At 35.8% G+C, this 13297-nt stretch overlaps 1 protein-coding gene across 1 annotated transcript; it reads right to left on the bottom strand.

Moving 5' to 3' along the window:
- Window positions 1–10949: 10949 nt before the first annotated feature.
- Window positions 10950–11879, bottom strand: LOC308658269 (olfactory receptor 6C4; the record flags this gene model as incomplete). The annotated part of the gene is made up of 1 exon (XM_081310844.1): window positions 10950–11879. One exon carries the CDS (start codon window positions 11877–11879, stop codon window positions 10950–10952), a length of 930 nt encoding a protein of 309 aa, XP_081166970.1.
- Window positions 11880–13297: the final 1418 nt, after the last annotated feature.

Here is a 13297-nt window from a genome sequence, read left to right as displayed (position 1 = left end):
CAAGAGTTAACAACTAGAATCAACAAATGGGACTTACATAAACTAAAAAGTTTTTTATCAGTAAAAGAAACAAGAAGAGAGGTAAACAGGGAGCCTACATCCTGGGAACAAATCTTTACTCCACACACTTCAGATAGAGCCCTAATATCCAGAGTATACAAAGAACTCAAAAAATTAGACAATAAGATAACAAATAACCTAATCAACAAATGGGCCAAGGACCTGAACAGACACTTCTCAGAGGAGGACATACAATCAATTAATAAGTACATGAAAAAAGAGAAGTTTTGTCGCTGATATACAGAAATGCCTTTGATTTATGTGTGTTGATTTTATATCCTGCCACTTTGCTGAATTCATTTATTAGTTCTAGTAGTTTCTTTGTAGATCCTTTTGGGTCTTCTAGGTATAGAATCATGTTGTCCGCAAATAGTGATAATTTAAGTTCTTCTTTTCCTATTTTTATGCCTTTAATTTCTTTTGTCTGTCTAATTGCTCTGGCTAGTATTTCAAGGACTAAATTAAATAGAAGTGGTGAGAGAGGGCATCCCTTTCTTGTTCCAGATTTTAGAGGGAATGCCTTCAACTTTTGTCCATTCAGAATGATGCTAGCCTGAGGCTTAGCATAGATAGCTTTTACAATGTCAAGGTAAGTTCCTGTTATCCCTAGTTTTTCTAATGTTTTGAACATAAAAGGATGCTGTACTTTGTCGAATGCTTTCTATGCGTCTATCGAGATGATCATATGGTTCTTATCTTTAAGTCTATTGATGTGGTGCATAACATTTATTGATTTCTGTATATTGAACCATCCTTGCATCCCAGGGATGAATCCTACTTGATCATGGTGCACAAGTTTTTGATGTGTTTTTGTATTCGATTCGCCAGAATTTTATTGAGGATTTTTGCATCTAGGTTCATTAGAGATATTGGTCTGTAGTTTTCTTTCTTTGAGGTGTCTTTGCTTTCGGAATCAGGGTGATGTTGGCCTCATAGAATGAATTTGGAAGAGCTCCCTCTTTTTCTATTTCCTGAAATAACTTGAAAAGTATTGGTATTAATTCTTCTTTAAAGGTTTTGTAAAACTCCGCTGTATACCCATCCGGTCCTGGGCTTTTCTTGTTTGGTAGTCTTTTGATTGCTTCTTCAATTTCATCCATTGATATTGGTCTGTTCAAATTCTGTGTATCCTCCTGACTCAGTCTGGGCAAATCATATGACTTAAGAAATTTATTGATGTCTTCACTATCTTCTATTTTATTGGAATATAGGTTTTCAAAATAATTTCTAATTGTCTTCTGTATTTCTGTAGCATCTGTTGTGATATTGCCTTTTTCATCCCGTATGTTAGTAATTTGAGTTCTCTCTCTTCTTCTCTTCGTTAGCGTGGCTAAAGGTCTGTTGATCTTATTTATTTTTTCGAAGAACCAACTTTTAGTTTTGTTAATTTTTTCAATAGTTTCTTTTATTTCAATTTCATTGATTTCCGCTCTGATTTTAATTATTTCTTGCCTTCTGCTACATTTGCTGTTGGTTTGCTCTTCCTTTTCTAGGGCTTTGAGTTGAAGTGTGACCTCATTTATTTGTTGGTTTTTTCTTTTTTTGAGGAATGACCACCAGGCGATGAATTTCTCTCTTAAAACTGCTTTCATTGTGTCCCATAGATTCTGATATGTTGTGTCTGTATTTTCATTTATCTCTAAGAACTTTTTTGTTTCCTCCTTTATGTCTTCTGTAACTCATTGATCATTCAGTAACGTATTGTTCATTTTCCATGGGATGTAGGATTTTTCCTTCCTTCTTTTATCATTGATTTCCAGTTTCATTCCATTATGATTTGATAAAATGCACGGTATTATCTCCACCCCTTTATATTTACTGAGGGTTGCCCTATGGCATAATATATGGTCTATTTTTGAGAAGGATCCATGTGCTGCTGAGAAAAAAGTATATGCATTTGATGATGGTTTATATATTCTATATATGTTAGTTAAGTCTAGGTTATTGATTGTGGTATTGAGTTCTATAGTTTCTTTATTCATCTTTCGTTGGGAGGATCTGTCCAATGGTGAGAGACGTGTGTTGAAGTCACCCATAATTATTGTGTTGTGGTCTATTTGATTCTTGAACTTGAGGAGAATTTGTTTTATGAATGTCGCAGCACCATTATTTGGTGCATAAATATTGATAATTGTTATGTCTTGTTGGTGAATGGTTCCTTTTAGGAGTATATAATGTCCTTCCTTATCCCTTTTGATTAACTTAGTCTTGAAGTCGATTTTATTCGATCTGAGGATGGCCACCACTGCTTCCTTCGAGGACCGTGTGCGTGGTATATTTTTCCCCATCCTTTCACCTTCAGCCTGTGTATGTCTTTTCCAATCAGATGTGTCTCCTGGAGGCAGCATATTGTTGGATTTGTTTTTTTAATCCATGATACCAGCCTATGTCTCTTTATTGGAGAGTTTAAGTCATTAACATTCAGAGTTAATATTGATATATGGTTTGTACTTCCAGCCATGTTTGATTATTTATCCTTTTTTTAAAAAAAATTTAGTTTGTTTCTCCATGATTATCTTTTCCCTCGTCCTCTGTCTTTACTGAGGCACTTCCCACTGATGGTTTTGGTTATTGTTTTTCATTTCTTCCTCGTGTAGTGTTTTGCTCAAAATGCTTTGCAATGCTGGTTTTCTGGCTGCAAATTCTTTTAACTTTTGTTTATCATGGAAGATTTTTATTTCGTTGTCATTCCTGAAGCTTAATTTTGCTGGATACAGAATTCTTGGTTGGCATCCATTGTCTTTCAGTGTTTGAAATACATTGTTCCATGACCTTGTTGCTTTCAGCGTCTGTAATGAAAAATCCCTTGTTAACCTTATTGGTTTACCCCTGAATGTAATCTGTCTCCTTTCTCTTGTAGCTTTTAATATTTTCTCTTTCTTCTGTATATTGGATATCTTCATAACAATGTGTCTTGGCATTGGTCTACTGTGATTTTGTGTGCTCGGTGTCCTGTATGCATCTTCAATTTGTATATCTGTTTCCTTTTTTATTTCTGGAATGTTTTCTGTAATTATTTCATTCAGCAGGTTACTCATTCCCTTGGTTTGAATCTCTGTACCTTCTTCTATCCCGATGACTCATAAGTTTGGTTTTTTTATGTTATCCCATAACTCTTGGATGTTTTTCTTGTGATTTTTTACCAGCCTTTCTGAGTTGGCTACACTCTTTTCAAGATGATATATTTTGTCTTCATTATCTGACGTTCTGGTTTCTACTTGCTCCACTCTGTCAGTGATACTCTCAATTGAGTTTTTAATTTGGTTTATAATTTCCTTCATTTCTAGAATTATTGTTTGATTATTTTTTATAATCTCTATCTCCTGATAAAGATGCTTAACTTCTTCTTTTATCCGTTTATGTAATTCATTCTCAATGTGTTCTTTCGCTGCTTGAATTTGCTGTCTTGTATCCTCTTTAAGGTTCCATTCCATCTGTCTAAGGTGTTCCTTGAGTTCTTTATATGACCATTTTTCTGATGACTCTAGGTCCTCCTGAATATTTAGGCTGTCCTGCATTGTTTGTACTCCTTTTCTTCCTTGCTTTTTCAAGTTGCTCATGTTACTTCTTGTTCTGTTTGACTGCTGAGTTACTGTTTACTCCTATAAATTTATTTGATGCTTGGGAGGAAAGGTATTAGAAGGGAAGGGAAGAAGTCACTAAAGAGAATGAGAGTAAGCAGGTAGAATTCAAGGAAGGGGGAATAAGATAATTGAAAAGTAATGAAAAGACAAAAGAAGAAAAAAATAGGAAATAAAAAAGAAAAAAAATTTAAAATAATAAAAATAAAAAAAATAAAAATTAAAATTAGAAGAAAAAAAATTAAAAAAAATTAAAACAAGAAAGAAAAATGAAAATGAAGAAAAAAATACCCAAACCAAAAAGAAAAAAGAAAAAACCCCCTAATTAATGCAGTCTTAGAGTCTGATTAACTTCTCTTCCAGTAGGTGGAGCTGTGCCCACCAGGCCAAGCTTCTCCTGTCAATATGCGGGAACCAATCACTGTGCAGCAGTTCCTCCTCCCAGACTGGGCGAGTCTCCAATCCTGAGTGCCTAGGGCCTCCTCTTGTGTCTAGTCACTTCCCCACTTTTCCTCTAGCCAGGCCCCTCTCACCGGTGACGCTCACCACAATACTGGCTACACGCCAGGTCTGCTGCTCCTGGGAGCCCTATTTTCATGAACGACTGTTTGCCATTCCCTCAGACCCTAAGTTTGTAGAGCTTGGGGCTGAGAATCCTCAGCGAATTTTACTTGCCCTCCGGTAGCCACGCCCCCGGTAGCTGGTGCAAGAGACCTCAGTTGTCAGCACTGGTGGGAGCGGTAGCCGGGAGTTCCGCTCTGCGGGTCCCGCTCCACGTCTGATTCCCTCTGTCTGGCTATCGCACTCACGGGAGAGCTGGGAGGGGCCCTTAAGGTTTCCCGATGTTTGGAGAGGGAGGGCTAGGGAATTACACACCTGTAGCCACAGGTTTCAATGAAGTTATCTCCTCCGCTGCAGTCTGGTGACGTCAGTTCTCTGCCATGGTGGTATCTCTTGCAAATGGCGACAGTTCGTTTCCCTTTGCCGGGTGACCAATGCAAAGGTGGGTCCTTACTGTCTCTCCGAAGCCCCGTTTCAAACCTGTGGCCACTACCTATGAAGGCTCTGTTGGCATTTACCTCCATAGGAACAGAAGGCCGACCAGTTGTTTCAGCTGGATGGATTAGTGCTGAGTCACAGCTGTTTGTCTGCAGGAAGCAGGTGAATGGGAACTTGAATTCAGCTGATTCGGGCTCAGTGTGTGTTCTGAGAGGCCCAGACTGTTCGTCCCAGATCCACGTCAGTTCAGCATTGCCTAGTGATCCTGAGCAAACAGAATTTAGATTGTTTATGACTACCTATGCCCGCACAACTGAAGAGGTCAGAGACTTGATCTCTCCACGCCCGCTGCCATATTGGAATCCCTATTTCTTTTTCTTGTCTGATCAGGATTGCTGGACTATCTAATTTGAGATAGTGGAGGTAGAAATGGTATGAGCAGAAATTCCTCCCTTGTTATTTTTATCAAGGGGAAAACAAGGAGAAAAGTTGTTAATTGCAGCTTTTTCACTGATACCTTTTATCAGGATGAGGAAATTACTTTCTATTTCTAAAGTTTGTTGAAAGCTTTCCTCAGAGAGAATATTGGGTTTTGTCGAATGCTTTTTCTGCATCTACTAAAATAGTCACGTGGTTCTGTTTTTTATTTTGTCAATATCATGATTAAATAGATTGATTTTTAGATGTTAATAGTGTGGAGCAATTAAATCAAGTGAATTAATGTATCTACCACTGAAAATACTTACTATATTTGTGGTGCAAATATTTAAAACTTACTCTTTTTTAAAAAAAATATTTTTATAAATGTCGATGAAATTTTTATTTATTTATTTATTTGTATGTGGTGCTAATAATTGAACCCAGTGCCCTACATATGCTAAGGAAGCACTTTACCACTGAGCCATAATACCAGCCCCTGAAACTTACTCAATGATTTGAAATGTATACTACACTATTATTAACTATATTCACCAAGCTGTGCAATAGATCTGAAAATGGACTGATCTTATTTCTCCTGAGGCTTCTTGTCCTTTGACCATCATCCTTCTACCATGTCCTAATCTCTGCTAATCATGATTCTACTCTCTGCTTCTATGAGTTCTGTTGTTTTAGGTTCAACAATAAGTGAAAACATGCAGTATTTGCCTTTGTGTGACTGGCTTATTAGCGTAATATTCTACAATTTCATTCATATTGTTGCAAATGATAGGATTTCTTTATTTTTAAAGGCTGAATAGTATTGTTTTGTGCATATATACACTGAATTTTCTTCATCCGTTAGTCTGTGATGGACTTGTAGGTTGATTATATAACTAGGTCATTGTGAGTAGTGCTGCAATGAATGTGGGAGTGTGAACTTCTCTTCAGTATTCTGATTTCATTTCTTTTGAGGAAATACCCAGAAGTGGGATGGCTAGGTCATATGGTAGTATTATTTTTTGTTTGCTCCCCAAATTCCATACTCTTCTTCATAATGATTGTACTAATTTACATTCCTAAAAACAGTATAAAAGTTGAGCTTTCTTCACATCCTCACCAAAATGTATCTTTTTTTTGATAATATCCATTTTTTTTGGTACCAGGAATTGAACCCAGGGGTGCTTAACTACTGAGCAACATCCCCAGTCCTTTTTTTATATTTTATTTAGAGACAGGGTCTTGCTGAGTTGCTTAGGCCCTCGCTAATTTGCTGAGGTTGGCTTTGAACTCACAATTCTCCTGTCTCAGCTTTCTAAACTTCTGGGGTTACAGATGTGCACCACCATGCCCTACTAGTATTAGCCATCCCAACAGATGTGTGGTAATATCTCATTTAGGATTTAATTTGTGTTTCCCTGATGATTAGAGATGTTAAGTATTTTTCATATACTTATGGTCATTTGTATGTTTTTTGAGACATGTCTACTCAGGTCTTTCACACATTTTTAAATCAGTTTTTTCTTCATATTACTGAAGCCCCTTACATAAGCCTTAGCACCACTTCTTTGTTCCTAGCCATTTTCAGACATCTCAGATATGTCTTCCTCCCCATTTATCCTTCTTGTGTGGCTAGTCTCCATTTCTGTTTGTTCTACCGTGTTTCTGTAGGTTCCTAAATGGTCACTGGAGCCCTACAAAGGCTATTATCACTTACAAAAAAAACAACTGTGCATTTCTTGTATTTTGTGGGGGTAGAAGGTTAGTGTATCCTATGTTGCCATGTTTTCTATTTTTATTACTTTTCAATCATTTGATCTCTTTTATTGGATAATAATTTTAATTTTGTTGATTTAAAAGTTATAAATCACCTCTTATTTTTTTTAAAAAATTTTTAGATGGACACCATATATTTATTTTATTTATTTTTATGTGGTGCTGAGGATCTAACCCAATACCTCACATATGCAAGGCAAGTGCTCTGTCATTGAGTCCTAGTCCCAGCTCAGTTACCTCTTATTTTTATCATGGATACTTTAAGACTCATGCATGTTCATTTTCATCTTCTGATTAATTTATGCTTTTTATTTCTTCCTTTGACCATATTATCTTTCTTATATGTTACTTTGGTCTTTCTTTGCAATCCCATCATGCGTTTTATAGAATTTTATTTCTAGTTATAGACATATTTTCTTTTTTCTTGAGTCTTATTTTTTTAAAATATACTTATAGATAATATAAATTATGTTATCATTTTAATGTTTCATATCATTTTCATCATCCTTCTGGATTTATCTCCCTTCTTTTTTGTTTCTTTAAAAATTGTTTTCAATTTTTTTCGTGTGTGTGCGGCAAACCTTCTGAGGTTTTTAAAATTATTGTTCTAGTACATGTGATGCCTGATTTTTAAAGTTCTACTCTTTCTTTTTCCATCCTACATCACATTTTATGATACCCATTGCCATTATTCTATTTCCCTTTGCCTATGACTCCCATTATCTAGATTTATTTTGGCAATTGCACTTGTCTTTAGGTGTCTATATATCATTTATTACCTATATATGTACTTACCTATAATCTCTCTCTAGTCAAATATTTTTATTGTCTTTGGTTGTATTTGGATATTTTACCAGAACTTAAATTTTATCTTGTTGTGTATGCTTTGACTCTACCTCTCCTAGTATTACTCTCATTTTTTTTCATTTCATTTATTGTGCTTTTTAGCAATATTTTAACCTCTTAATTTTTATGTTTTTAATAGTATCAGTATCTTCCATATATTTTTTCAGAATATTATACTGATTTAAAAATTTTGATGCTTCTGTTTCAATAATCTCCTTTACATCATATATTGTCCAGGGAAGATCTCGCCCCTCCCCCAGTGGTCAGTTCCTCAGATGAGTGATGGTATTAATTTCAGAGTTATGATTCTAGTAGAGTTTCATCTGTACTCCCTATTGATAGGTATGAACAGATGCTCAAGCTCTCATTTGTGACCTTCTGGGTGATTTTAAAGAAAGGATTGAAGATGGTCCTTAGGCCAGAGTACTCATGGTATTACAGAACTGTTCTCAACCATCTCTTTGTTCTACCTTAGCAGATTTCCTAAATTTTTTTTTCTTTAGAATTTTCCTTTGAACTCTTTGTTCACATTTGGCATTGGAGTTGACCACCTCTTTAGATTTCAAAGCCATAAGTCCGCAAGCTCTGGAGGTGTTAAGAAGAGGCAATGGGAACATGAATGTCCAAGTGTGGCAGATCAGCCCTCCCTCATTTTCATAATCTCACCCTAGCACTGCAATGAAATTATACTGAGACTACTAGGTACCTAAATCTGTATCTTTTGATTCTTGTCTACAGTATTGATAGCAGGAATAAAACTCATCAATTCACATACTTAGTATTGAACATTCCAGTAACTCAGTCTCAGAATCAATGAAATCATTACTTTTGCTTATCTCTGACCTAGATTATATTCCAAGAATGTATGAACATAAAGCCAGTCTAGATGAACACCTTCAGAATAACATGAATTGTTTTTTATATTTTGCATTTTGGGAAGGTAATTTTTTTCCTTCCCAAATTCATTTCTAAATGCTTAGATTGTGAAAACAGTGATGTCTTGCCTTATGATTATAGACTTTGACTTACTTGGTGTGCTTACTTCTCTGTCCCAGAATATTCATCCACTCTTTCCCATAGATATCCAGTATACATAAGTCTAGTGTTAACCCAATTCTTACAACCCATTTCTGAGCATTCTGATATTTTCATTTGTAATATGGGCGGGACTTTCACAAATCTGGCAATCCAAACATGCACTGAGACACAGGAGGAGTGGAACTATATTGGTCTTGTTGAAGAAGGATTTCATGTAGAAATGAAATGGCCTATGTTTTAGAGTCCTATTTATATTAAACCAATCAATTTAATATCTGTTCTTAGTTAAGCTATAGTTCTTCAAAAAAGATATTGTTACAATTATGTGGTTATGATGGTTTACAATTAAGTGGTTATTATTAAATCACAAATACTGGCTCTCTATTTTATGTCTGTTATTTTATTTAATTCTTAAGGTACCCTATAAAATAGACACTATTAATATCCACATTGTACAGTTGAGAAAGATAAGCCCTTTAAAGGTCAAGTAACTAAATCTAGGTAATTCTGATAGATCATTGATAATCTGGGATTTGAATAAAGCCTGTGTTTTAAACCGGTTTACCACACAGGTTTTCGGAGACATTTGGATGTGGAGGCTCTTAATAATGCAGGTGTGACTGTTTAAGAACATTTCTGTACCAATTAAAAGATAGCTCAGTGAATCCGGAATATATTGAAAGTCAAATTAATTACTAATTTCTAGCAATAAAAGAACCCAGATATTCAAAATAGCAGAGGCTTTCCATAAAAGACTTTTTATTCAGAAATACAACATAGACGCCAATACTTTCTGTGGGTCTGACAATTTGTTCTCATGATCAATATAATCCAACTTTTCCTTAAATGCTTGAGAAGCAATATGCTGCTCATGTTAAAACAGATAAAGTATGTCAATATACTGGATTATGTTCCACTTTTTGTACTCAAAACAGTAAACAACATCCCACAGTGTGTTAGGATAGCATCAAACTATGTAGACATGCTCAGATTAGAAAAAGTCCTTCCATTGAAATCAAGGTCCTACCAACACCCGTTAAAATTTAAGTTGTTATCTTGAATCCATGTGTCCACTTCTTTTGGTAGGGGAGTCTATTCCCAGCTGTTTTTCAAGACCCATAATTTGGAACATTCTAGATAGAAAACTGTATTCATATCTTACATTCTTTTCACTTTACAAAATAGTTATCCATGGTGGTTTGTGTTAGCAACAAAAACAGTATATTTGAGGGAAAGTTAAAGGAATGAAGCAGATCATAGAATTTGTCTTTTCTAATATCTAATTAATATAAACAAAAAGATGAAAATAAAATCATAATAGGATAAAGGGAGGCTGGATTTGATTAGTGTATACTGTTTGCATGTAATTGAAATATGACACTGAACTCCATTAATGTTTCCAACTAATACATACAAATAAAAAGATCACCAGGAACTATGAAAGAGAGAGGAAGCAGATCTCCTGCTGTTAACTTAAAAAGATGTCATCTAAGAAATTAAACAATAGATTCTGTCAAGGAGAGGCACAAACAGAGAGGCTCCCAACCTTCCTCTAGGAGCCTCTTTTAACCCTAACCTCTAGAAAGGACACATGTAAGGTGACAATATCTAAAAAATTTTCTTCTAATTTGAATAATGTGGACCACATGTATATTCTTTCCTTTCATTTTCCACTTACAAAAGGATGAAGGTTGCAATGGCTATAACTGAAACCTAAATGATAAAGGGAGAGAATTGGAATTACACTTTAATGGAAGCACAGTCTCTGAGGCTGAGGAAAAAGGCCAATACCTCTCCCCTTGAAAAAATTTTGATGGCCACATGGTGTTTTTTAAGACTCCTTTTGACTCATAAAACTCAACTAACTCCACAGTTTGCAATTATACACTTTACAATCTGGCCTTCTTTGTCACTCCAAACTCTTCTCTCAAAAAAGCAGTGTTTTGCTTCTTAAATTTGAAGTCATTTCTGGAAGGAAGAGTTAATTCTTCCCAACTGTTCTTTTGCTGGGTTCATTAACCCTTTTCTAGTAACACTTACTATGTCATGTTTTTGTAAATTTATCCAAAAATTTACAGTTTACACACCTTACCTCTGGACTGTAGATTCCTTGAACATTAGAACATGTGATTTCTGTATTTTTATTTTCAGGGGCCAGTTAAGCCTTTGATATTTAGTAGACTCTCAAAATATTTCTATGAAGTGGAAATACATTTTTCATCTTTTTTTTTCTTAAAACTTTACAATCTTTTTGACAGTGTCATTGAAGGCTTGCTTTACTTGTTGATTTCTTAGAGTATAGATAAAGGGATTCAACACAGGGGTGACCGAAGTAATGAGCACAGCTATTCCTTTGTTGAAAGCACCTCTTTCTTTTATAGAGGGATTAATGTACATAAACATGCAGCTGCCATAAGACAGGGAGATGACAATCATGTGGGAAGAGCAAGTGGAAAAGGCCTTTGTCCTTTGCTGGGCAGAAGGGATCTTCAGAATGGTCCTGATGATGTATGTGTAAGAAACTGTCACCAGAATCAAAGTAATCACTAGAGTCACCACAGCCATGAGCATGACCATCCTTTCTAAGAGGCTTGTGTCTGAGCAGGCCAGCTCCAGGAGGGGCCCATAGTCACAGAAATAATGATTCAGAACATTGGAGGCACAGAAAGCTACCTGACTCATCAAGATGACTGGCAGTAAGATAGCGAGGAATCCCCCCAGCCAGGAGCAGAGCACAAGCTGTGTGCAGACTCTGCTGCTCATAATGGTCAGGTAATGCAGGGGTTTGCAGATGGCCACATAGCGATCATAGGACATGGAAGCCAGGAGGTAAAACTCTGTTGCCCCAAGAAATATAGCAAAAAAATACTGAGTGATGCAGCCTGCAAAGCTGATGGCCTTATTTCCTGTTGTCATGCTGGTCAGAAATCTGGGAATAAAAATGGATGTGAAGGAAATTTCTAAGAAGGAGAAATTCCGGAGGAAGAAATACATGGGGGTTTGGAGCTGAGAATTCAGTAAGGTGAGGATGATGATAGTTAGATTTCCTAGGACACTGAGCATGTAGGTGATAAACAGAAACATGAACATCACCACCTGAAGTTCAGGTTGACTCGTGAGGCCCAGTAGAATAAATTCAGTCAGCATGGTCCTGTTTTTCATAGTTGACCTCCAGCAGATCTAAGAGGGGAAAAGTGAGAAAGATGAAAACTGCAGAATTCCCCAGTAGAAGAGATAAGGCTTATTTTAAGAACAGAATGAGGTCACACATTGCTCTTCATCGTATCAGCCCAAATCAGTGTTCCTTGGATTATACTTGCCTCCATGGAAGCCCCATATATTTTATATAAGTGACCTTATTCCTAAAGTCTTTGTAATTCCTCAAATTTATATATTCCCAGGCACTTAACAAAAGAAATAATAGAATAATTACCCAACAATTTTTTTTTTCAAATGAATGTTTTTCGAACTATTCTTTCCTCTCAAAGTGCTTATGAAACCTCCACATTTAAAGCACTTTCCTCTGACTCTATTAATAATCTCTTACTTCTCACTCTTGGTAGAAATATTTCCACCTGATGCTGTTTTCTGTTTCTTTGATTTCTCTGAAATTTTTTGCTTCAGTGGATATCTGCTGTAGATCCCCATCTCATCACTGTCCAAATATCTGACTTCCTTGTTTCAGGAACAAGTAAGACTTCCCCCCAAATGGGCAATGCTGAATAACTTCTGATTTTATACCGTGAGACTTTCTCCTGCCTGATAAAGCTTAGGTATAAATAAATCATGCTAATTATCATTTTATTATAAGTCTCTTACCATCAGTGCCTCCAGGACCTTGATTTGAAATACACTCTTGAGAATTGAGTTATTGAGCAATGCACAGACAGCATCACAGAATGGATTTTGCACTGTTTTAAAGTGTCCTCAGTGGCACCAGGGGGTGACAGTTCATCATGCCCAAATTGCCATCTATTCTTAGAATATGGAGATCAGGAAGAGAGGTCCCCACGTAATTCTTATTTTTTAAACAATAAGAGTTTTTTTTTATAGATAAATTCGTATTTCCAGGGAAGGAAACTTTGTCTAGATATTCTTTATGCATTTTTAGATTTTTCTGATAAAAAAGCAAAGACAAGGTTAAGTGGTCCCTCCAATTCTCATGCATAATGTTAGAAAAATCATATCAAAATTATTCTCATTAATCTCTATATTCTCTCATATAGATTTTAGAGGTAATAGGTGATGTTAAACATTGAACTGGGTCTCTAACAATCCTCCTTTGCCTCTTTATGCTAACCTGTGATCTTTGACAAGTATTGCATTTTATTCCAGATTTTTTACAATTGATTGCTTTCATGACCCACATTAACAGAATTATAACATTGGTGACTTTAAAAGTACAAGATGCTCATACATTAGACAATCTAAATGTGTGTAGGGTGCAGTATACCTTGTCATTCCTAAGAGGTAAGACAAAGATAAAGTGTGCCATGTGAATCTCTGAGTAATCTTAAATCTGACATGCTTCCTATTGGCTTTCACATACAACCTTAGATTGCCTTCCACATTCTGTCCTT

Source organism: Spermophilus citellus, assembly GCF_964194105.1.
Source record: "Spermophilus citellus genome assembly, chromosome: 10".
NCBI lineage: Eukaryota > Metazoa > Chordata > Mammalia > Rodentia > Sciuridae > Spermophilus > Spermophilus citellus.
This window is presented reverse-complemented; position numbering and strand designations above follow the sequence as displayed.